Here is a 25,958-nt window from a genome sequence, read left to right as displayed (position 1 = left end):
AAAGAGAAAAAAGTTCTACGCACTAGATTTTTCTTGTTCCAAAAGACCAATGACTTTCACTTGTCATTTAACACCACGGCTATCGTCCGGCGCCTCCGCGGCTCCTTCCATAAACCCCTTAAACCCCTTAGCCGTAGAATGACCATAAGGCTCTTCAGATATGCTCTTCCACGCTCACTTCCCTCTCGTTTTGTTGGTCATCCTTTCAAAATCTCTTCAAGATTCATATGCTCCGAGAATAACCTTGTTACATTGGTAGACCCAGAACTGAGATTCCCAGAAAATGAATCTTTTCAACAAGAAAAGATGGGTGGTTCACTTTCAGTCCAAGAATTGGTTTCAATCTTGGGTGGTTCGGATGCTGAAGTTATCTCCAAAGATGAGATTGGTAAGTTTTCAGATGATGCTTTCTTGGTTATAAATGCTATAAGGAAGGGTAATGATGGGTTTGGAGAGAGAACTGAGAGAGTTGTTAGGCATTTTAGGGAAAAGCTCAACCCTGGTTTAGTGGTTGATGTGTTGAGAAATATACATAACCCTGAATTGGGTGTTAAGTTTTTCATGTGGGCTGGTAGACAAATTGGCTATGTGCATAATGCATCTGTTTATGATGCTTTGTTGGAAGTAATAGGGTGTGATGTCCCATTACATTTTGTTCAAGATATAGGAAAAGATGATAGGGAAGTGCTTGGCAAGTTGCTTAATGTGTTGATAAGCAAGTGTTGCAGGAATGGGTTGTGGGATTTAGCATTGCAGGAGCTGGGAAGGCTAAAAAATTTTGGTTACAAGCCCTCGGCAGCCACTTATAATGCGCTGATTCAGGTGTTTCTGCAAGTAAATAGATTGGAGACTGCATCTTTGATATACAAGGAGATGTCAGCACTTAGTTTTAAGATGGACAAGCGTACATTAAATAGCTTTACGCGATCATTGTGCAAAGTGGGTAAATGGAGAGAAGGCCTTGATTTAATTGACAAGGAAGAGTTTGTGCCTGATACAGTGATTTATACTAATATGATTTCAGGATTATGTGAAGGTTCCCTCTTTGAAGAAGCAATGAATTTTCTCAATATAATGCGGACTAGTTCGTGTATCCCTAATCGTGTAACATATGAAGTTTTGCTTTGTGCACTTTTAAACAGGAGAAAACTTGGTCGCGTCAAGAGGGTTCTTAATCTTATGATTTCTGAAGGTTGTTATCCAGGTCAGAAAATATTTAATTCTCTTGTACATGCATACTGTAGATCAGGAGATTACTGGTATGCCTACAAATTGCTAAAAAAAATGGATGGCTGTGGCTGTAAGCCAGGATACGTAGTTTACAACATATTGATTGGTGGTATTTGTGGCAACGAGGAGTTACCAAACAAGGATGTGCTAGAATTGGCTGAAGATGTGTATAATGAAATGCTAAATGCAAGACAAGTACTGAATAAAGTCAACGTGGTCAATTTTGCACGGTGCCTTTGTGGATTTGGAAAATATGAGGAGGCTTTTAGTGTTATTAAAGAAATGATGAGCAAAGGTTTTATACCTGATGTCAGTACATACTCGAAAGTGATTGGTTTTCTTTGTAATGCCTCCAAAGTAGACAAGGCATTCCTGTTGTTCCAAGAAATGATGAGGAATGGAATTATTCCAGATGTTTATACTTACACAATTTTGATTGATAGCTTTTGTAAATCTGGTCTTATTCAACAGGCTCGTAATTGGTTTAATGAAATGATTAAAAAGGGTTGTACTCCTAACGTAGTGACTTACACAGCTATTGTCCATGCTTACCTCAAGCAAAGGCAAATTTCAGATGCAAATGAGCTCTTTGAATTGATGTTAACGCAAGGATGTGTTCCAAATATTGTCACTTTCACTGCTTTGATTGATGGATACTGTAAAGCTGGACACATAGAGAAGGCTTGCCAGATCTATGCCAGAATGAAGGGGAGTCTAGGTACCGCTGAAGTAGAGTCGTACTTCAAGGTTGATCTTGATGGTAATAAGGAGCCAAGTGTCGTTACATATGGAGCTATGATTGATGGTTTGTGCAAAGCACACAGGGTGAAAGAAGCTCGCAATCTTTTGGATGTCATGGTAGTGGAAGGATGCGAACCAAATCATATTGTTTATGACGCATTAATTGACGGGCTTTGCAAGGTGGGTAAGCTAGATGATGCACAAGAGATATTTGCCAAAATGTCAGAATGTGGATATAGTCCGAGTGTTTACACCTACAGCTCTCTAATTGATAGACTATTTAAGGATAATCGTTTGGATCTTGCTATAAAAGTCTTGTCTAAAATGCTCGAAAGTTCTTGCCCCCCAAATGTCGTTATATACACAGAGATGGTAGATGGCTTTTGTAAAGTTGGTAAAATAGATGAAGCTTATAAACTTATGTTGATGATGGAAGAAAAGGGGTGTCATCCAAATGTTGTGACCTATACTGCAATGATTGATGGATTTGGCAAAGCTGGAAAAGTGAATAAGTGTCTTGAACTCATCGAAAGGATGGGTAATAAGGGTTGTGCACCAAATTACATAACCTATTCAGTTGCAATAAAGCATTGTTGTGCTGCAGGACTTTTAGATGAGGCTCTCCAACTTCTTGAGGAAATGAAACAAATAAGTTGGCCAAAACACATGGCCAGCCATCGTAAGGTTATTGAAGGCTTCGAAAGAGAGTACTTTATCAGTCTGTGTCTTTTAGAGGACATGGGCAACAAAAATTCTCTTCCAATTATTCCAGTTTATAGGGTTCTAATTGATAGCTATCAAAAAGCAGGAAGACTTGAATTTGCCATGGAGCTACTTAAAGAGACTTCATCATCTTTGCCATTTTCAAATCTTGATAAGAAAATGTACTCTTCCTTGATCGAGTGCCTTTCTGTTTCAAACAAAGTTGATTTGGCGTTTGAATTATATGTAGACATGATAAATAAAGGTGCAGTTCCAGAGCTTACGGACTTTGTTAACCTCATTAAGGGATTAGTAAGCATGAATAGATGGGAGAATGCACTTGAACTCTCCCAGAGCTTGTATTACATGGTCAGTACCTCTTCGTTTCAGCTCTGTCTTTCAATAGATATAAGGAATTATTTGTTGGTTTCATATGTATTTTGTAAGCTTTATAAGTTTTGAAGTTCTGCAGTTAACGTTTCCAATGTGGTCCATGTTGACATAATAAATTAAATCCAATAACAGAAGGAGCTGATAGAACTAAACCTATTCCTATAAACATTAGAACAGAATGTTTCAGATTCATAATGTTCATCACCTCTAAGATAGGAAAACTTAGTTTTGACTCTTGATTTAGATCCCAAGTGTTAGAAGTAGGAAAGAACTGTATATTTATGTACACATTCCAGTAGATTCTACGTAGTTACTTTAACGCCATGAGAAGCAGCTCATATTTTTATCTGTGTACACTCTTTAAAGTACATGTTCATGTGTGGTTTTAGTGTTTTAATGCACTGAAGTTGCTATGTTCTTTGTTGGTTTCTGAAGCCTTTGGGTGCAATTCCTTGGTAAATATATGTAAATGTTGAGGTTCTTCCTTCACTTCCTTTTTCTACCATTCTTTTTTACCAGTTACATGCATCGAAATCCACCACCATTCGGCTCCTTTAAAGGTCAAGAAATGATACGTTGAGTCTATCTCATTACGAGGCACTACCTGTTGGCACCTGATATACATACTTGGAGCTGCACTAGTTGACAGGTGCAGTTTGACCTTGTTATAACCAAGTAAGTAGCATATACACATATATCACAATCTCACTAGCTTTGCGAATTATTCTCGTCTCTATTTTTGATACATTTATTTGACGTATACTTGATTGTTAGCTTACTATTAGAGTTTCTGGTTTGCGTTTCCTATGTGTCTGTGTTATTTCAAATATTTTCATCTACCTTTCATTTTTATATAGCTCGAGGAAATTGACGACCATGGCAAGATTCTATGCCTAGCTTCAACATTCATTGGACCATAGGCATCTGAATGAATTACCTCCCCCCACCCTCCCCCACCCCCACCCCCAAAGAAAAAGATATTCGAATGAATTACTTGCTACAAAGAATTTGGGTCGGACAATTTACGATGGCTTTCTTCTAGCAGTGTTGGAGAACAGTCAAAGAGGATATTATGAAAGTGATTTCGCCAATACTGTACTATAAGGAAGCATGAAAGTAGGTGTGCTTTGCAAGCTGGATTTGGAAAGGCGTATGACCACACCTATTGGGTTTTCAGGAGTATGTAATGGGGAGATTGGTTTCAGGAAAGACAGAGACTTTTGGCATATCCACATTGAGATTATTAGTTTTGGTCAACGAGGTTTTGCCTAAGGCAAAGAGTCCCCTTATTTCACATGCTATTTTTTTGGTTAAGTGTCACAACTCGAAATTCCCACCGTCGGGACCGTGATGACGCATAACATTTCACTTGTTAGGCAAGCCAACGTTAGAGAATCATTAAAAAATATCCTTATTTCCATTCAGCAAATAACAATACTTAACTAAGATGAAATATAATAAGTGCGGAATAATATAAAAACTGTATTAATTACTACCACCCGGATCTGGAGTCACAATTCACGAACATTCTAGAATTCACTACAAGTAATAGTCTGAAAGAAATACAACTGTTTGAATGAAAGAAACAGTAAAATAGAAGGATAGGCGGGGACTTCAAGGTCTGTGAACGCCGACAGATCTACCTCGAGTCTCCGGATAGCGGGTCCAACAGATGAATTCTCGATCAACTCGAGCGGGTACCAAAATCTGCACAGAAAGTGCAGAGTGCAATATCAGTACAACCGACCCTATGTACTGGTAAGTGTCGAGCCTAACCTCGACGAAATAGTGACGAGGCTAAGGCAAGGCACCTACAAATCAACCTGTACAACTTAACAGTGTATATACAAATAACAGTAATGAAGAGCTAGACAGGAAATATCGGGAGAGGGAAACATGCTGGGGGAAATACGGGATAGTGAACTACAGTAGAATGATAACTGGAACAACCAATATAAAATGAATCAACAGGAACACGAATACAGTAAAGGAAAAATGCACGGCATCACCCTTCGTCCTTTTACTCTCAATCTCACCATAAAATCAATAGAAACGACACGACATCACCAATTCGTGCATTAACTCTCATATCATGGCACGGCATCACCCTTCGTGCTTTTACACTCACAATATGGCATGGCATCACCCTTCGTGCATGAACACTCACAATATGGCACTGTATCACCCTTCATGCATTAACACTCACAATATGGCACGACATCACCCTTCGTGCATTAATACTCTCCCTTACCATAATGCAATGCATAAATAACAACAGGGAGATGGAATAACAAGTACAAGCCTTCAACATTTGGTTCCGCAATATCAATCTCAACTTTGAAATAAATACTCAATTATCACCAGAGAATCCGTACACATGATAAGAACGATCAATTTATCAACACTAGTCTAAACACGTAACAATTAGGCATAGGAAAGAGACAATGTAAGAAAAATGGGAGAAAACAGGGAAAACGGGTAAATTGGCAGCGCATAAGTACTCGTCACCTCACATATACGCCGCTCACATGAATTTCACATAGCAAATAATCTGAGGTTCCTAATTCCCTCAAGTTAGGGTTAGACACAACACTTACCTCGCTCCGAAGGCCACTTAATACTCAATCACAGCTTTTACTTTAGAATTCACCTCCAAACCACTCGTATCTATTAAAAAATGACTCAATAATATCAAATATTGCTAAAGGAATTAATTACATTGCATAAATTTAGATTTCCCAAATTTTCCTCCAAAAAGTCGAAAATCGACCCCGGGTCCGCTTGGTCAAAACCTGAGGTTCGGACCAAAATCCATTTACCCATTCACCCTCGAGCCCGGATATATAAGTGGTTTTGGAATCCGACCTTAAATTGAAGTCTAAATCTCCAAATTTCCGAAATCCCTAGTTTCTACCCAACCCTTAATTCTACCGTGAAAACTCTAGATTTTAGGTTGATAATTCATAAAATATAATGGGTAATTGAAAGAAAATGGTTTAGAATCACTTATCAACACTTTGGGGAAGAAAACAACTCTTGAAAATCGCCTCTAGTCCGTTTGGTTTTTGAGAAAATGAAATAAATGGCCAATCCCCGTTTTGATTCTGTTTTAAGTGCTGGGCGACAGTGTTCATCGCGATCGCGTGAACACTGTCGCGTTCGCAAAGGGCAGCCTCCTAAGGACTTACGCGATCGCGGAAGGCTTTACGAGTTCGCGAAGGTTTAGCCTGCCATACCTTCGCGTTCGCGAGACAGGGCTTGCGTTCGCATAGAGCTTCCCAGGTCCCCTGCCCAGCCTAGCTAAAGCTACGCGTTCGCGTTCGACGGGTCGCGTTCGCGTAGAGCAACCCCCCCAATGCTCCGCGTTCGCGACCTTGGTCTCGCGTTCGCGTAGAGTAAAATCCTCCCCAGCCCAGGTTCCCCTTCGCGATCGCGAGAGTGACTACGCGATCGCGAAGCACGACATATCATATACCAGGTACAACAGAAACACTAGATTTCCTCAAGTCCAAAATATCCCTTGGCCTATCCGAAACTCACCCGAGCCCTCAGGGCCACAAACCAAACATGCACACAAGTCTAAAAACATCATATAGACTTGCTCGCGCGATCAATTCGTCGAAATAACACCTAGAACTACGAATTTAGCACCAAATCAAATGAAATTCTGAAGAACACTTTAAAATTTCTATTTTCTCAACTGGACGTCCGAATCACGTCAAACCAACTCCGTTTCTCACCAAATTTCACAGATAAGTCATAAATATTATTTTGGATCTATACCGGGCTCCGGAACCAAAATACGGACCCGGTATCAACAAGGCCAAACATCAACAAATTCTTAAAAATAATTAATTTTCAGACTTTTAATTTTCATCAAAAATTCATAACTCGAGTTAGGGACCTCCAAATTCGATTCCGGGCATACGCTCAGGTCCCATAATTCGATACAGAACCACCGGGACCGTCAAAACACGGATCCGGACCCGTTTACCAAAAATGTTGACCGAAATCAACTAAAATTAGCTTTTAAGGCAAAAATTCTTATTTTCATCAATTTTCAACATAAAAATTTTCTGGAAATACGCCCGGACTGTGCACGCAAATCGAGGAGGGTAAAAATGAGATTTTAAGGCTTAAAAGCGCAGAATCGAGTTCTAAAACATAAGATGACCTTTTGGGTCATCACATTCTCTACCTCTAAAACAACCGTTCGTCCTCGAACGGACATAGAAAAGCACTTGGGCTAGAGAAAAGGTGGGGATATCTACTCCGCATATCGGACTCCCAAGTGGCTGCCTCAACAGACTGGCCTCTCCACTGCACTCGAATTGAAGGGTAACTCTTTGATCTCAACTGGCGAACTTGTCAGGCTAGAATAGCCACCGGCTCCTCCTCGTAAGTCAAATTCTTGTCCAACTGGATAGCTGAAATCTAACACATGGGACGGATCGCCGTGAAAATTTCGAAGCATGGACTCATGGAATATCGGATGAACAGCTGCTAAACTAGGTGGTAACGCAAGCTTGTAAGCCACTTCTTCTACCCTCTCTAGAATCTCAAAAGGTCCGATATACCTAGGGCTCAACTTGTCCTTCTTTCCGAACCTCATTACACCCTTCATGGGTGATTCCCGAAGCAACACTCTCTCTCCGACCATAAATACAACATCACGAACTCTGCGGTCGGCATAACTCTTCTTCCTGGACTGAGCTGTGCGAAGTCGATCCTGAATAATCTTGACCTTATCCAAGGCATCCTGTACTAAGTCTGTGCCCAACAACCGAGCCTCCCCCGGCTCGAACCACCCAACTGGCGATCGAAACCTCCTACCATATAGTGCCTCATAGGGAGCCATCTGAATGCTCGACTGGTAGCTGTTGTTGTAGGCGAACTCTGCAAGGGGCAAGAATTGATCCCACGATCCTCCGAAGTCTATAACGCATGCGCGGAGCATATCCTCCAAGATCTGAATAGTGCGCTCGGACTGCCCGTCTGTCTGAGGATGAAATGCTGTGCTCAACTCAACTCGCGTACCCAACTCACGCAGTACTGCCCTCCAGAAGTGCGAGGTGAACTGCGTACCTCGATCAGAAATGATAGACACGGGCACACCGTGAAGACGGACGATCTCACGAATGTAAATCTCTGCCAACCGCTCCGAAGAATAGGTAACTGCCACAGGAATGAAGTGCGCTGACTTGGTCAGCCTGTCCACAATGACCCAAACTGCATCGAACTTCCTCCGAGTCCGTGGGAGTCCAACAACAAAATCCATAGTGATACGCTCCCACTTCCACTCAGGAATCTCTATCTTCTGAAGCAAACCACCAGGTCTCTGATGCTCATACTTTACTTGCTGACAATTTAGACACCGAGCTACATATGCAACTATGTCTTTCTTCATCCTCCTCCACCAGTAATGCTGCCGCAAGTCCTGATATATCTTGGCGGCGCCCGGATGAATAGAATACCGGGAACTGTGGGCCTCCTCAAGAATCAACTCACGAAGTCCATCCACATTAGGCACACAAATATGGCCCTGCATCCTCAAAACTCCATCATCTCCAACAGTAACCTGCTTGGCACCACCGTGCCGCACTGTGTCTCTAAGGACAAGTAAATGAGGATCGTCATCCTGCCGATCTCTGATGCGCTCAAACAAAGAAGACTGAGCAACTGTACAAGCTAGAACACGGCTGGGCTCAGAAACATCCAACCTCACGAACTGGTTGGCCAGGGCCTGAACATCAAATGCAAGCGGTCTCTCACCAACTGGAATATAAGCAAGGCTACCCATACTAGCTGACTTTCTACTCAAAGCATCGGCCACCACATTGGCCTTCGCGGGATGATACAATATGGTGATATCATAATCTTTCAATAGCTCCAACCACCTCCTCTGCCTCAAATTGAGTTCCTTCTGCTTGAACAAATACTGCAAGCTCCGTTGATCTGTGAATACCTCACATGGCACGCCGTAAAGATAGTGCCTCCAAATCTTCAGCGCGTGAACAATGGCTGCCAGCTCTAGATCATGAACATGGTAATTCTTCTCGTGAACCTTCAGCTGCCGCGAAACATATGCTATAACCTTGCCACCCTGCATCAATACCGCACCCAGACCAATACGGGATGCGTCACAATATACCGTATACGATCCTGAACCTGTGGGTAACACCAATACCGGCGCTGTAATTAAAGCTGTCTTGAGCTTCTGAAAGCTCGCTTCACACTCGTCTAACCACCTGAACGGGGCACCCTTCTGGGTTAACCTGGTCAACGGGGTTGTTATGGATGAAAACCCCTCCACGAATCGACGGTAATAACCCGCCAATCCCAAGAAACTACAGATCTCTGTAGCTGATGTGGGTCTAGGCCAGTTCTGAACTGCCTCAATCTTCCTAGGATCCACCTGAATACCCTCTGTTGATACAACGTGACCCAAGAAAGCAACTGAACTCAACCAAAACTCGCATTTTGAGAACTTAGCATATAACTGGCCGTCTCTCAGAGTCTGAAGAACGATCCGAAAGTGCTGCTCATGCTCCTCTCGGCTGTGGGAGTAGATCAAGATATCATCAATAAACACAATCACAAAGGAATCCAAATAGGGCTTGAACACCCGATTCATCAAATCCATTAATGCTGCCGGGGCATTTGTCAGCCCAAATGACATGACTAGAAACTCATAATGCCCATACCGAGTCCGAAAAGCTGTCTTAGGGACATCAGATGCCCTAATCCTCAACTGATGGTAGCCAAATCTCAAATCAATCTTCGAAAACACCTTGGCACCCTGAAGCTGATCAAATAAATCATCAATCCTCGGCAATGGATACTTGTTCTTGATGGTGACCTTGTTCAAGTGCCGATAATCTATACACATCCTCATCGATCCATCTTTCTTCTTCACAAACAACACAGGTGCACCCCAGGACGAGACACTAGGTCTAATGAAGCCCTTATCAAGCAAATCTTGCAATTGTTCCTTCAATTCTTTCAACTCTGGCGGGGCCATGCGGTATGGCGGAATGAAAATGGGCTGAGTGTCCGGGCCAAATCAATACAGAAATCAATATCCATGTCGGGTGGCATCCCTGGCAGGTCTGCAGGAAACACCTCTGGAAACTCACGAACGACCGGCACTGAATCCATGAAAGGAACCTCCGCACTAGAATCGCGGACATAAGCCAAATAAGCTAGACACCCCTTCTCGACCATATGCCGAGCCTTCACATATGAGATAACCCTGCTGGTAGAATGGCCAAGAGTCCCTTTCCACTCTAATCGAGGCAACCCCTGCAAGGCTAAGGTCACCGTCTTAGCGTGACAATCTAATATAGCATGATAAGGTGACAGCCAATCCATACCTAGTATGGCATCAAAATCAACCATATCGAGAAGTAGAAGATCTACACGAGTCTCAAGACTCCCAATGGGGACCAAACACGAACGATAAACACAATCTACAACAATAGCATCCCCCACTGGTGTGGACACATACACAGGATCACTCAGAGAATCACGGGGCACAATCAAATATGAAGCAAAATAGGATGACACATAGGAGTAAGTAAACCCCGGTTAAATAGGACTGAAGCATCTCTACTGCAAACTGAAATAGTACCTATGATAACGTCAGATGACTCAGCCTCAGGCCTGGCTGGGAAAGCATAACACCGGGGCTGGGCCCCACCACCCTGAACTACGTCCCTGGGACGGCCTCTAACTGGCTGGTCTCCACCTCTAACGGCCTGACCTCCACCTCTAACAGTCTGGCCTCTACCTCTGGTTGCCTGACCCCTGCCTCTCTCTGGCTGAGCAGGTGGTGTAGCAACTAGTGCCGGAACTATGGCACGAGAACTCTGATTCTGTGAGTTGCCCGTTGCCCGAGGGCAAAATCTAGCAATGTGCCTCGGATCACCACAAGTATAACATAACCTCGGCTGCTGTGACTGCTGACCCTGAAACTGACCCTGTCGACCTGAATAACCACCCTGATAACTCTGGAGTGGAGGTGCACTAATAGGAGCTGGTGGTGCACTGTAGGCTAGCTGGTCGGAATAATGCATCTGAGGGCCACGACCACCTGAGGCACCGTGGGATGCCTGGAGTGCTGAATGAAACGGCCTGGGAGGATGGCCTCTACCAAAAGTACCCCTGCCTCTAGATGAGGCAGCGCTGAACTCACCGGAATAACGAGGTCTCTTGTCAGACCCCTGACAACCCTGAGTAAGAACCATCTCGACTCGTCTGACGGCATTAGTAGTCGCCTGGAAAGAAATCTCACTCCCAGTCTCCTTAGCCATCTGCAATCTGATAGGCTGAGCAAGTCCGTCAATAAACCTCCTCACCCTCTCTCTCGGTGGGAAGCAGAAGAATAGCATGACGGGCCAAATCCACAAAACGGGTCTCATACTGAGTTAACAGTCATACTGCCTTGCTGGAGACGCTCAAACTGATGGTGACGCTCCTCTCTCAATGTGATAGGCAGAAACTTTTCTAGGAAGAGATGAGAGAACTGGTCCCAAGTAAGGGCAGGCGACCCAGCTGGTCTGGTCAACAAATAATCTCTCCACCATTTCTTGGCGGAACCAGTCATTTCAAATGCAGCAAAATTGACCCCATTGGTCTCCACTATACCCATGTTCCGTAGAGCTTGGTAAACCTGTCCTATCTCCATAACGCCTCAGAAGACATAGCTGGCCCATCTCCAGCCTGCGCCGCAACAACCGGCTGAACTACTCTGACTGGCTGAGTTGCTGGAGCCTGATACTGGGGAGCTATCTGCTCCGGAGTGGGAGTAGTGGGAGTCTGGGCTCCTCCTCCAGCCTGAGAGACTGCTGGTGCTATGGGAAATGCGCCAGTCTGGGCCACACTTTCCATAAGGCCCACCAAACGGACCAAAGCGTCCTGAAGTACTGGGGTGGCAATGAACCCCTCCGGAACCTGAGCTGGTCCGGCAGGTACAGTCTGGGCTGGAACCTCCTCGTCAAGCTCTATCTGAGGCTCCACTGCTGGGGCTGCTGCTCGGGCTCTGGGCTGAGCCCTGCCCCTACCTCGGCCTCTGGCACGGCCTCGGCCTCGGCCTCGACCTCTGCCTCTCGTAGGAGGTGCCACTGACGCTTTGGCTGCTGCTCAATTGAGGAAGCGGTACGCGTTCTCGCCATCTGCTAGAGAATAAGAGTAGAAGAGTTCAATCAGTATTGAGAAAACAAAATCGCACGACAGAGGAGAATAGAAGTGAAATTTGTTCCTAAACTTCATAGCCTCTGGAAGATAAGCACAGACGTCTCCGTATCAATACTCCAGACTCTACTAAGCTTGCTCGTGAATCGTGAGACCTAGGCAACCTAGTGCTCTGATACCAACTGTCACGACCCGAAATTCCCACCGTCGGGACTGTGATGGCGCCTAACATTTCACTTGCTAGGCAAGCCAACGTTAGAGAATCATTAAACCAAATCCTTATTTCCATTCAGCAAATAACAATACTTAACTAAGATGAAATATAATAAGTGCGGAATAATATAAAAACTGTATTAATTACTATCACCCGGATCTGGAGTCACAATTCACGAGCATTCTAGAATTCACTACAAGTAATAGTTTGAAAGAAATACAACTGTTTGAATGAAAGAAACAGTAAAATAGAAGGATAGGCGGGGACTTCAAGGTCTGTGAACGCCGACAGATCTACCTCGAGTCTCCGGATAGCGGGTCCAACAGCTGAATTCTCGATCAACTCGAGCGGGTACCAAAATCTGCACAGAAAGTGCAGAGTGCAATATCAGTACAATCGACCCCATGTACTGGTAAGTGTCGAGCCTAACCTCGACGAAATAGTGACGAGGCTAAGGCAAGGCACCTACAAATCAACCTGTACAACTTAACAGTGTATATACAAATAACAGTAATGAAGAGCTAGACAGGAAATATCGGGAGGGGAAAACATGCTGGGGGAAATACGGGATAGTGAACTACAGTAGAATGATAACTGGAACAACCAATATAAAATGAATCAACAGGAACACGAATACAGTAAAGGAAAAATGCACGGCATCACCCTTCGTGCTTTTACTCTCAATCTCACCATAAAATCAATAGAAACGGCACGGCATCACCCTTCGTGCATTAACTCTCATATCATGGCACGGCATCACCCTTCGTGCTTTTACACTCACAATATGGCACGGCATCACCCTTCGTGCATTAACACTCACAATATGGCACGGCATCACCCTTCGTGCATTAACACTCACAATATGGCACGACATCACCCTTCGTGCATTAATACTCTCCCTTACCATAATGCAATGCATAAATAACAACAGAAGATCGAATAACAAGTACAAGCCTTACTTCAACATTTGGTTCCGCAATATCAATCTCAACTTTGAAATAAATACTCAATTATCACTAGAGAATCCGTAAACATGATAAGAACGATCAATTTAACAACACTAGTCTAAACACGTAACAATTAGGCATAAGAAAGAGACAATGTAAGAAAAACGGGAGAAAACAGGGAAAACGGGTAAATTGGCGGCGCATAAGTACTCGTCACCTCACATATACGCCGCTCACATGAGTTTCACATAGCAAATAATCTGAGGTACCTAATTCCCTCAAGTCAGGGTTAGAAACAACACTTACCTCGTTCCGAAGGCCACTTAATACTCAATCACAGCTTTTCCTCTAGAATTCACCTCCAAACCACTCGTATCTATTAAAAAACGACTCAATAATATCAAATATTGCTTTTTTGCATGGCTAGCGGCAAGGGGAGTGATTTTGACTGCTGAAAATCTCCGAAAGAGGGGAATTACACTTGTTAGTTGGTGCTACATGTGTAAAAGCTTAGGAGAAGAAGTTGATCACCTTATGTTGCATTGCCCTGTGTCCTCAGCTTTGTGGAGGGCAATCCTGAATCTCTTTGGTGTTCAATGGGTGATGCCAAGCACTGTAAAGGAAATGTTATATAGTTGGGGCGGTTTCCGTAGAAGAAGAAAGCAAAAGGCGTGGAAATTCGCTCCGTTAGCTCTCATGTGGGTAGTATGGGGGGAGAGAAATAGGAGAGCTTTTGAGGAGATTGAGTCTCCTTTTTCACATCTTAAGAATAGCCTTTTATCTTTGATCGCTTTTTGGTGCACTCACTTAGCCCCTACTTGTATAGAAGATTGGGCGTCTTTTGTAGAGAATCATGTTCTGATGTAAATTCTCTACGTCTTTGGTATACTTTGTGTACACGGGAGTTCTCTCCCTTTTGATTAATACAATTTACCTTATCAAAAAAAAAATAAAAATTTAGATTTCCCAAATTTTCCTCCAAAAAGTCGAAAATCGACCCCGGGCCCGCTTGGTCAAAACCCGAGGTTCGGACCAAAATCCATTTACCCATTCACCCTTGAGCCCGGATATATAATTGGTTTTGGAATCCGACCTCAAATTGAGGTCTAAATCCCCAAATTTCCGAAATCCGTAGTTTCTACCCAAATCCCTAATTCTACCATGAAAACTCTAGATTTTAGGTTGATAATTCATAGAATGTAATGAGTAATTGAAAGAAAATGGTTTAGAATCACTTACCAACACTTTGGGGAATAAAACAACTCTTGAAAATCGCCTCTAGTCCGTTTGGTTTTTGAGAAAATGAAATAAATGGCCAATTCCCGTTTTTATTCTGTTTTAAGTGCTGAACACTGTCGCGTTCGCGAAGGGCAGCCTCCTAAGGACTTACGCGATCACGGGAGGCTTTACGCGTTCGCGAAGATTTATCCCGCCTTACCTTCGCGTTCGCGAGACAGGGCTCGCGTTCGCATAGAGCTTCCCAGGTCCCCTACCCAGCCTAGCTAAAGCTACGCGTTCGCGTTCGACGGGTTGCGTTCGCGTAGAGCAACTCCCCCCAATGCTCCGCGTTCGCGACCATGGTCTCGCGTTCGCGTAGAGTAAAATCCTCCCCAGCCCAGGTTCCCCTTCGCGATCGCGAAGCACGACATATCAGATACCAGGTACAGCAGAAACACTAGATTTCCTTAGGTCTAAAACATCCCGTGGCCTATCCGAAACTCACCCGAGCCCTCAGGGCCCCAAACCAAACATGCACACAAGTCTAAAAACATCGTACGGACTTGCTCGCGCGATCAATTCGCCGAAATAACACCTAGAACTACGTATTTAGCACCAAATCAAATAAAATTCTCAAGAACACTTTAAAATTTTTATTTTCTCAACTGGACGTCCGAATCACGTCAAACCAACTCCGTTTCTCACCAAATTTCACAGATAAGTCATAAATATTATTCTGGACCTATACCGGGCTCCGGAACCAAAATACGGACCCGGTATCAACAAGGCCAAACATCAATAAATTCTTAAAAACAATTAATTTTCAGACTTTTAATTTTCATCAAAAATTCATAACTCGAGCTGGGGACCTCCGAATTCGATTCCGGGCATACACCCAGGTCCCATAATTCGATACGGACCCACCGGGACCGTCAAAACACGGATCCGGGCCCGTTTACCAAAAATGTTGACCGAAATCAACTAAAATCAACTTTTAAGGCAAAAATTCTTATTTTTTCATCAATTTTGAACATAAAAGTTTTCCGGAAACACGCCCGGACTGCGCACACAAATCGAGGAGGGTAAAAATGAGATTTTTAAGGCTTAAGAGCGCAGAATCGAGTTCTAAAACATAAGATGACCTTTTGGGTCATCACATTAAGAAAGCATTGGACAAGATAATGAATAGGACGACAAGGGTAGGTTAGTTCAGAGGCTTCAAGGGCAACGGAGGAGGCAAGATAGCATACGGGTGCACCACCTACCATTCGCAGATGATACAGTAGTGTTTTAGTGTTAGAATCTAAACAGTGCTCTGCTATGCTTCTAGGCAGTCTCAAGTTTGAAGATCAATTTAGGGAAGTATGAGATCCTTCTGGTGGGTGAGGTTGAGAATATTGGACAGCTAGCAGACACTTGTTTTTGATGATGTTAATAGATCAGCATGTACAATCGATCAGCCCATGGGCATCTTGATGCTGCCTTGGTATGAAACGATGCTTTGAACACACAAGGGAGGATGAATCAAGTAGAAGTTTCAATATGGGTCAAGAAATATGCTGAAATTATGCAAGCAGCTTGGTCTGCATGCTATGGAGTACAAAGATGATCTATTAAAGTTGCTTTTACGCATTGAAAAGAATAGGTCTGATAGAAATTCTAGTTCAGTGAAAAGCCCTTTGCCGAAAAAGTAGAGTAGCAGAGAGCTAAAGCAGCTATTGGAATTCAATGTAAAATTTGGTGAAAGCAAGAATAGAGGTAGAAGTTTTGTCACTGATAAGAGATGAAGCTGAAAATTTTCTATTGGAAGTTTGGAACTTTAGGAGATTAAACCATAGAAACAAAAGGATGATGATAATACTGATGGTGCATAAGTGGAATTCCGATATATTTTGCGTCACTAAAACAAAGCTTAAAAATTATTATTCTTCAATCATCAAACAAAATGGGGGAAATCGATGGATGGATTTGTTTGGAATGGAGGCTCAAGGTAATAGTGGGGTATCATCATTATGTGGTATAAAAGGAGATGAGACTGTTATGACAACTTCTTAGGTATCAATACAGTTTCTGTATGGATGGAAGAGCTTAACACTGGCTTCAAATGCTTTCTTACTAGAGTATATGGGCCTTGTGATAGAAAAACAGTCGAGAATTATGGAAAGAGATTGCAGCTGTAAGAGGATTGAATGAATTGTTCTGGGTCATTGGAGGTGATTCTACTGTTGTAGGTTTGAGGATGAAACAATTAGCAGATCTAAAAATGCAAATCGATGAAAGACTTTTCCAGATGCTAAGAGATTAGGGTGCAAATCTTTAAAAAAAATAGGATAAGGTGTGAACTGAAAAAGAGTGCATACATTAAGGGTGCAAATTACAAAAAATCCCATTGATCTTTCTCTCATGGGGGGGGGGGGGTCGGCATACATGGTTTAAGGGAAATAGGGAGGATGCTGCTTCGAGGATCACTTCATGCGTGAAGCGATACTCACCAAAGAAGAGAGCGCTTACAATGAGTAGCCAAATAACTCCAAAAAGAAGTAGTTGATTCTTTGAATTTCACAACATCATGCAATGAGCAACTAATGTCCTCCATTTGTAATGATCAATACATGATTCATATTCTTCACCTATACCAAGAAACTGGAATTAATGCAGTCGCGTGGCCTTTTGCTGTATGTGCGTGCTACACAACAGTGTAATTACTAGAGGGCTGGCACATAAGTTGGCACAAGTGCTACAACTTTTATATGTAAAATTGACAACTTTTATATTCCCTGGTTATTTCGCGCATGTGCACTAACATTAATGAGAAAAATTGACAGAAGTCCATCGCATATGTGCCTGTATTTATTCATACAACCTGGCATAGATCTAGCTCATTGCCAACATTTTTGCACAAAATTGATAGAAGTCCATAACATATATGCCAGTATTTATTCATAAAAGTGGCAGAGACCCCGTGCATGTGCTGTTATGCTCCAAGGTTGTAAACCATAGCAACTTTTTTTTATAATTCGAGAAATCCCTGAAGGTCAATGGCCAATGACTCGAAAATCGGAAGATAATGGGCCTGCCTCTCTACCCTTCTCTACTTAAAATACTAGGCTTTTGTCTGCGGCATGGTACGAATCCGTGACATGCGCCTAACCTACACATCACGTATACTTAACAGTTAACATCACGTATACTTAACAGTTAACACTAGACTAGAGCCTTGGGGGCTCAGCCAATAAGAAATTGCTTTCCTGGGTTGAAATGGTTTCTACGTTTTGGTGTTTTATGGGACTAGAATCACTTGCTTCACTTATGTATCTAACGATATTAATGCCTCTTTTCACATGATTGATGTCCAAAACACTTAGTTTCATCAGTTAGACATGTATTCTTACACATCTACTGGAAATGCTTCTTTGATTTACTCCATGAAAGATGTGCAATGAAATGTTTTCACACCAATTTTATTTGACCAGGAGACAAGTCAGGGCTCCAATCCAGTGAAGGAATATCCACTAGGGATCAAAACTTTGTTAAAACTACTTACTTGATTCTCCTTGCCGGAAGCACAAGAACATGCTAATACTTGAGTCATGGGGCAAGGAAACCTTCTTTTATTGAGAGATTCCTCAGGTTTCACAACCTAAATTCTCCCTTTGTGCAATTCTTCTATATGAATGTGTGTGTGTTTTCTCTCTTTTTGGTTCTTTCTTGTGTGGAAATGACTTTGTTAATGTTGGTTAATTTGTAAATGTTTAGTGCCTATAAGAATGGAGCACCATTATGGGTTGACGCAACCCTCATAACTAGCAGAAAGTAAATTCTTACACATCAAATCTAAATTCTTAATTGTAAGAGATCTCTGCTCAAATGTGACTCTTGCAGGGAAAATATTAAATCCTTTTCTGAAAATATTCTTTAAGGGATCTTTTTCGATGTGGCTTTTGCGTTTTGAGGATTAATCATGAATTGACTAGTTTTACACTGGTTGGCAGCGTACTGCAACCCTCCTTTATCTGAGCTGAGATCCGGCAATGCGACCAAGTTCATACTGGCAGAGTTTGGACTCATATAGCCGATCCCATTTGCTTGGGGCTAAGGCGTAGTTGTTGTTTCTATATGGCTTTTGTAGAGCAACTTATCCGAAACTGCTCTATTCCAGTTCTGTATATAATGATAAGAGATCTATTTCAACTCAGAATGTGGCTATTGCATTGCAACTTATTCAAACACTCTCTAACGATTGAGAATATGCTGAGATGAGAGTTTTATAAAGCAGTATGAACCTTGTGGGCCTTGTAACAACTTTGATTCCATTTTTGTTTTCATTTTGACACAATTTCTTTGATTCTTAGCGCATCTTACATTTTTACTAATATTTGTGGACATGTTTTCTATTTTCTAACTTCGGGCTTTTGTTTTTGTATTGCCAAAGGGTTGCACTTTGAATATGCTTGTAATGGAAACGAGTAATATAACAGTGCTTTGTTCTCCAAGGCTTCAAGGTGTGGCCGTGTTGGATACAATATGAAGGTTGTGTTCCAACCCATGTGGTGTTCTAGGTATGAACGCTTCGATCCTCATTCAAATCTTCCTGCCTTCTCCATCGTTAAAATAGAAGTGGAAAGGAAAAAGAGACCGTTGCATTTCTTTATTGGTAAGCTCTTAAATCAATTTCATCTTGCTGTTATTCCTACTTGTTGCAATTACCTGTTCTTTTTCAGTCGTTCTCTAGCTGAGGGTCTATCGGAAACAACCTCTCTGCCCTTCCAGGGGTAGGGGTAAGGCTGCGTACATCTTACTCTCCCCAGACCCCACTTGTGGGAAACTACTGGGTTTTTTTTCAGTCATTCTCTAGCCGAGGGTCTATCGAAAACAGCCTCTCTGCCCTTCCAGGGGTAGGGGTAAGGCTGCGTACATCTTACTCTCCCCAGACCCCACTTGTGGGAAACTACTGGGTTTGTTGTTGTTGTTGTAAGCTCTTAAATCAATTGTTAAAACCAATAAAGGCCGCGAAGGGCAATTACTTCTTTACTGTCATTACAATGTGTGCAAGGATGTATTCATGAGTAGGTTATTTTGCTCTGTTTAACACAATTCTAGTTAATCTCTTTCTCTTTTCCTACTTCTTTTGTGGTGATGTGGTGTCCTGCCAGCTTGCACGCGCTAATCTACCAGACAACTTGCCATAACCCACATGCACAGGTGATGATTACTCCCTATCCGTCTCTATCCACAAATACTAGTTACAGCTTGTTTGGATTGTTGTTACATGTCGTTTCATAATGTATCGTATTGTATTGTACTGTATTGCATTGTATTGTTTGATGAATACAATGTTTGGATAGATTGTATCGTTTGCCGTCGTTTCATGATGTCACGCACTAACAATATGAAGAATAAAGTTGCAACATTACTAAGAAAAAATAGGATACGGAGTAGAATTATTATATAAAAAGTAGGATAAAGAATAAAATATGATTATTTAATAATAAAGAATGGCAAGATGAGAGGAAAAAAGCAAAGAAACGATGCCACCACACCAAATCCGTCGTTTCATAAAGTGGCACTTTTCGTCGTTACATAACGATAGATTTAACGATACGATACAATAAAATTGGCACTTTTCGTCGTTACATAACGATGGATTTAACGATACGATACAATAAAATTAAAGTAACAATCAAAACAAACATTGTACTTAAAGTAACAATATGATAGGTAACAACCATCCAAATAAGCTGTTAGTCTTCTGTCGTGACTATTAGGTTGAAGCAAATACTTAATGTAAAAACCTGATAATTCCAGGTCTACAATTTCGTCGCTGCCTTGCTGGCAGCCAAGGTTCTCATACCTGCATTTACTCTTGGAATAGCTCCGTTTTATATCCCCTAGCTACTGCTGTGATAACTTAAGCGGCTCAAGGGAGGAGGGGGTATGCGAACAAAATATTGCCTGAAGTATTAGTTGAGATTTAAACTTATGTCACTTTAATTTTCATGTATCCATGAGTGGTGTGGTCATTTTGTCCTAACTGAATAGCTTGTATGAAGTTGATCAAAGTCTAAGCTGGTCAATGTCATTTGGCATATTAGATGCAGGCATATCATTGATAACTTAAGCGGCTCAAGGGAGGAGGGGGTATGCGAACAAAATATTGCCTGAAGTATTAGTTGAGATTTAAACTTATGTCACTTTAATTTTCAAGTATCCATGAGTGGTGTGGTCATTTTGTCCAAACTGAATAGCTTGTATGAAGTTGATCAAAGTCTAAGCTGGTCAATGTCATTTGGCATATTAGATGCAAGCATATCATTAGATAAAATATCAATGAAAAAACATTTACCAGCATTCTTGCAGATAAAGATGCTTGTGTGTCTGCACGAATATAACTCACATATATATAGATACATGTTGAAAGAACAGAGTTGTTTCTCCTTTTGTTATGCGCATTTCCAGTACCCACATAGTGCTGGACATCTCTTATACATATAGATAGATAGATAAGAGTGTTACATAAAGTAAAATGGATCAATTGACAAACTGGATCAATTTACGCTTGTGGTATAATTGACAAACTGGATCAATTTACGTTTGTGGTATAATTGACAAACTGGATCAATTAACTAATTCGCTTGTTCCTAACTCTTTCCCCTTCCCCTGATGTATACACTGTAGTTCACACAATTTGATCTCCCTCGCAATATAAGATAGTTATGTAAGTTCATACAATCTGGTTCTCTTTCGCAAGATAAAGTGTGTGTGTGAAGTATCTAATATCTGTTTTTAACATTATCTAACAGGAACTTTGTTTGCTGCTTGATGGTTATCGGGACGAATTTGTCCAAAAATTCCTATTTATTTTTCAGCAGGTTCTCTCTTAATCTCCTTTACTTCTTTTTATTATATTTTGGCAGGGCTGTGATTTTCCTTTGAGGAACTCTTGGCCCTTCTTGATTCATATTAAAGAGACGAATTATGTCCATCATTCTTTTACGCAAGGCCTGCTCTCCTAATCCTTGTAATAGATTCTGCTTTGTTAGATGCGGTTTGGCTAGAAGATGGGGACACGTCGATGTCCACTAAAACACCCAGCAGAATCTGGTTTGATGAGAGCCCTGCTAGGTTTTTTCTTTCTCATTTCCTCCTAAATTGGTATAGTTTCATTCTATACAGGTGTTTCTTATCTCTATCTACTTGTACGCCATTCTAGGCCTTTTACCCTTTGGTTTTCTTTCAAGTTTCAAGGATTTCATGGTGAATTTTCACGCTGAATGACTCCTAGAAATAGTCAATTGATATTGTTGGCTTATGATGATGATATAGTAGCAATACGAAAGTTTCTGATATTTTCTTTTCCATCTCAAAAGTATTATCTATTTGTTCTCTTTTGGAGTACTTCCGATCCAGTTATGTGTCTTCTTCTGTTGTTACCTTTCTAATGTAGTAATTGATCTTTCAAAGAATCTAACTTTGCCTGTATATTGGATGATTGTGCCAGATTCATCAAACCTTTTACTACACACCCTGATCTGAGGAAACCGTGTATCTTGTCTAGTTTCTGTCACCCAAGGATTGATACTCGGTACATAGAGATAAGCCCAAGATGGTGTTACTTAAAGAGAATTGAATTAGATCTGCAGATTCAGTATGTAATCCTGCTTATATAAGGGTCTCCATTCCTTAATCTACGTTGAAGCTGGTGCATCATACGCATTTCTAAGAAGTTCTTTCTGCCCAAGCTGCAAGTTTATGGTTTCAGGAGTTGACACGGAATTAGTTGATTGTATGCGAGAATCAAGTCTTTTCAAGTATGTGATGACAGAGTAGTTGATGGGATACTCGCATGTCAAAAAGAAACAGAACCAAAGAATTTGTGCATCAGAAATGTTGAAGTGTGTGACCATCTCATCTAAAAGCTTAAGCTGTTAGAGAGAGCACACTTGTATTTACTTAATTATGTCTTCAACAAGAAAGAGCTAATGATCACATAGGAGCAGAATATCATGAAGTTCAGTTTGCTCACTGTTGCCAGGGGCTTGATACCATGAACTCAAAAGTGTAGCTCTGTCACTAGGAGAAAATGCATCTCTTGCTCTTAATAAAGGTTGGTTTTATTAATGTTGTTAATCTCTCGAATGATTAGTTGAGATCATCTTTAGTTGCAATCAATCTAATAACTTTTCTAGTTTAAAGTGGAATGCCCTCATGTATCCGTTCTGGCTATACATCTGAGCTAGTAAAATTTTGCTGCATTTAATTAGCAGGAGATAAGAAGCAAGCTTCTGAGGTTATTTATTCATGAAGAATACGAAACTTTAATACTTCATTAAGGACTGGTTACACTATTTTATTCCGGGAGTCTTAAAGCTTATTGCTGTGACTTGGACGATCCATTGGTGCTTGACTTCTACCAGCTTGCTTGTCAACATTCTGTTTGGTTGAATTGTTGAAGCAACAGGCATCTGCAATAATAGTACTGTTTCTTGAGCAGCAATTCTTATGTTTGAAAATTTCTACTTAGACCAACCAGGACGGGGCAATCGGGGAAGGGTAATGTTAGGAAAATCTTGAGGTAGCAATATAATTTTAGTAATTGGTGCAGGGCTAAGGTTAGCAAATACAAGGTATGTCCACTATCTTCTTGTCTATTGGACATTCTTTTTTTAATAAATAAGTTAGTAGCCGAGAACTGACCTGAGGAACCATTGGGTTGTTCGGGTTAATTTTCATATAAGATAGTAAGCAAAGCATTGACCTACACTCTTCTTTGTTCTCTCTGCAGACTTTTTCCATTTGCTCTTGCAAGTCATTTCCATTTTCTTCCAAATCTTAAGTTATTCCTTGTATCCCTCCCTGGCTACCAATCTCCAAAACCCTAACCTAGACTAATCATTGTTGTTTCCATTTTTACATGTTTTGGCATTTTCTTGATTTTGGTCTACAAAGGGGTTCTACTTCTGGGGTTGACATGAATTTGAATTCAAACTTCTTTGTTATTTGTTTGTTTCAATCATGATTGTAGTAGGAATATATTTAGACATGAAGTGGGTATTAGCAAATGTGATTATGGTGGTAGAATCTAAAAGGTGGTATGAACCTTTACGTCGAAGTGCTTATTTGGTGAATGGAGTAATTCTGTCACTACAGTTGCTCTCCAGTATTCCAGTGGGGTTGTGTTTGTGGTATTGCTACACCATATTGGGGTTGAGCAATTTTTCATTATCAGCAGTGTATTACTCAGGTCTCTTAACACTGGCTACTTTACAGTTTGTTTCGAGATGTGGTTTTGTATGTGCAATGCAAGGCCCAAGGTGGGGAATATTTGGAAGATTTTGCCCCTATGATTTGGATTAGTTCAATTTTTTTGCCCCGTAATTTGGAGTTTTCTTGTCTAACGTTCACATGTAAATAAATTACTTCTTATTTTCGTATTACGTTTTCCTCCTTTGTTAGGGTCTACATGTGCTGCCTTGTAGTAAAACTATTGTAAGCTTAAGACTCATTATTTGTTTAATTCTGTGATGCTTGGATAATTTGATCATGGATTGTTTATGTTGGAAGAATATTATTGGGTCGGATCCACCCATAAGGGGTGTTAGATAACCCATGAGCCCATTATTTATTTCTCCACGTAAAATCCTAGAGCTAGCCTATATAAACACCATTATGAGTGTTTAAGATGTGACTTTTTCGTTATAACAGAAATGGCTAGGATTTTCATATAAAATAAGATCTATTTGTGCATCTGAGGATTAGTAGGGTGTGGATAAAGAGAGTTGTTGTATATCATAAGTATCGGAGCCATAAATTTGTGTTCCTGTTTTTTACGTGATTTATATGCAAAACATGCAAATTAGGGTTTAATATATAGTTCTGAATCATTTTTGCAATATTTCTTGTCTGAAAATGCCTAGTATTTGCGGGAAATCTTAGGGCTTTTATAGAGCTACGATATGTAGATAATATTTTTTGGCCCATATTTTTTTTAACCGCAAATTCACTAGGCATAATGCTTAGTGTTAATTTTTATATATTTTTAAAAATATAGTCTTACATAAAGAGAGTATAATAGCTGAAAGTTCGAAACTTGCATACGACCTATTATGAAAATAGAGCATTTGATACTTTATTTTGATATTACAAATTGAGCTAGAATGAATAACAAAGAATATGTAATGTTTACCCTTGAAATCGGATAAAAATTAGATTTGTAAGTTTTAAGGATATGCAGATTAATTTGATACAAAACGATAAATTGAGTTAGAATGGACATGTAAAGATACAGTAAATTCAAACCACGTGAGGAGGATGATTCCAGCCTTAGTGAAACATTCACCCCCGATCTGGGCTCACAATGGACAATGTTGATGAACGAGAGAAAAAGCTTACGATAGCAGTGAAAAATAGTAGTATATTACTTTGGAATGAGTGTTACCATGTGTTTAATAAATTATCAGACCCCCTTTATATAGTAGGAGAATCTTGCTCTAAGTATAACTCCATAAAAGGTAAAAAAATCTTCTCTTTAACTGATTGTCGGTTCTTCATCGATACGTGTCGAGATCCATGTCGTGATATTCGCCCGGTCGCGGATATTACGGCCTTCTATTAGTCTTACTTGATTGCCCGACAATGTTCTCCGAAGTCTCTCAGGATTTGGATCGATCCCGAATCATCGAATCATGACCCCGATATTTTCGAGGGCAGGCAACGTGCCCCCGGATTCTGACTCGATGAGACCTTTACTTCGATTTCAATCTTTCGCAATCATATCTCGAGCTCATTTTACCCTATTGGAGGCCGGAGTGTATCATGAGCTTGTTTTTACCCGTATACAGATAGTCCCCTCGTTTCTCGGAGAGCAAGCTGACGAGAAACGACATGAGCACCCCGATTCCTTCTTCAATACGCCGTGACATAAACGACAAAAAGTCCGAAACGTCTCGTTAGTCATGTCATAATGGCCTTAAATATGCGTCAGCCGCCGGTTGGCTGTCCCTGGATGCGAAACGTCGCGGAACCTCTATAAATAACCCCTTTTTTGTTCATTTTTTACTTTACATCAAACCTTCTACCCTCGTACCCTTAGGATTTCATTACTCCTTTTCATATTCTAGCATTTTTACCTCCGTTACTCGAAATTCCTTTGCAAAATTTGTACTCATCATCCATTCAAGCCAACACGTCTGAGCTTCCAGATTTCTCTATCTCCTTCAAGCTTTCCCCTATAACAATGGCAAAAACCTCAAAATCTGTTCCCCAAAAGGTCGCTTCTACTTCCCAAACGATTGTCGGAACCAATGAAACCACCTCCGATGTGG

The 25,958-nt window shown here is 41.2% G+C and overlaps 1 protein-coding gene across 9 annotated transcripts; it reads left to right on the top strand.

Moving 5' to 3' along the window:
• On the top strand, positions 1 to 22,829 carry LOC107807052 (uncharacterized). 9 transcript variants are annotated; one of them, XM_075246099.1, is made up of 8 exons: positions 1 to 3,042; positions 3,586 to 3,741; positions 18,111 to 18,267; positions 19,070 to 19,291; positions 19,791 to 19,839; positions 21,438 to 21,506; positions 21,678 to 21,759; positions 22,136 to 22,829. In XM_075246099.1, the coding sequence occupies exons 1-2, from the start codon at positions 139 to 141 to the stop codon at positions 3,622 to 3,624; spliced, it is 2,943 nt and encodes a 980-aa protein (XP_075102200.1). In that variant the 5' UTR covers positions 1 to 138; the 3' UTR covers positions 3,625 to 3,741; positions 18,111 to 18,267; positions 19,070 to 19,291; positions 19,791 to 19,839; positions 21,438 to 21,506; positions 21,678 to 21,759; positions 22,136 to 22,829. The 9 variants fall into 9 exon arrangements, with proteins under 9 accessions (XP_075102200.1, XP_075102199.1, XP_016486824.1 ...); XM_075246098.1 differs by having other exon boundaries at positions 21,678 to 21,789; XM_016631338.2 differs by having other exon boundaries at positions 21,663 to 21,759.
• The last annotated feature ends 3,129 nt before the right edge of the window (positions 22,830 to 25,958 follow it).

The sequence above is a fragment of the Nicotiana tabacum genome, chromosome 23 (assembly GCF_000715075.1).
Source record: "Nicotiana tabacum cultivar K326 chromosome 23, ASM71507v2, whole genome shotgun sequence".
Lineage (NCBI taxonomy): Eukaryota > Viridiplantae > Streptophyta > Magnoliopsida > Solanales > Solanaceae > Nicotiana > Nicotiana tabacum.
Note: the sequence above shows the minus strand (reverse complement) of the source record. Positions and strands in the feature narration are given on the sequence as shown.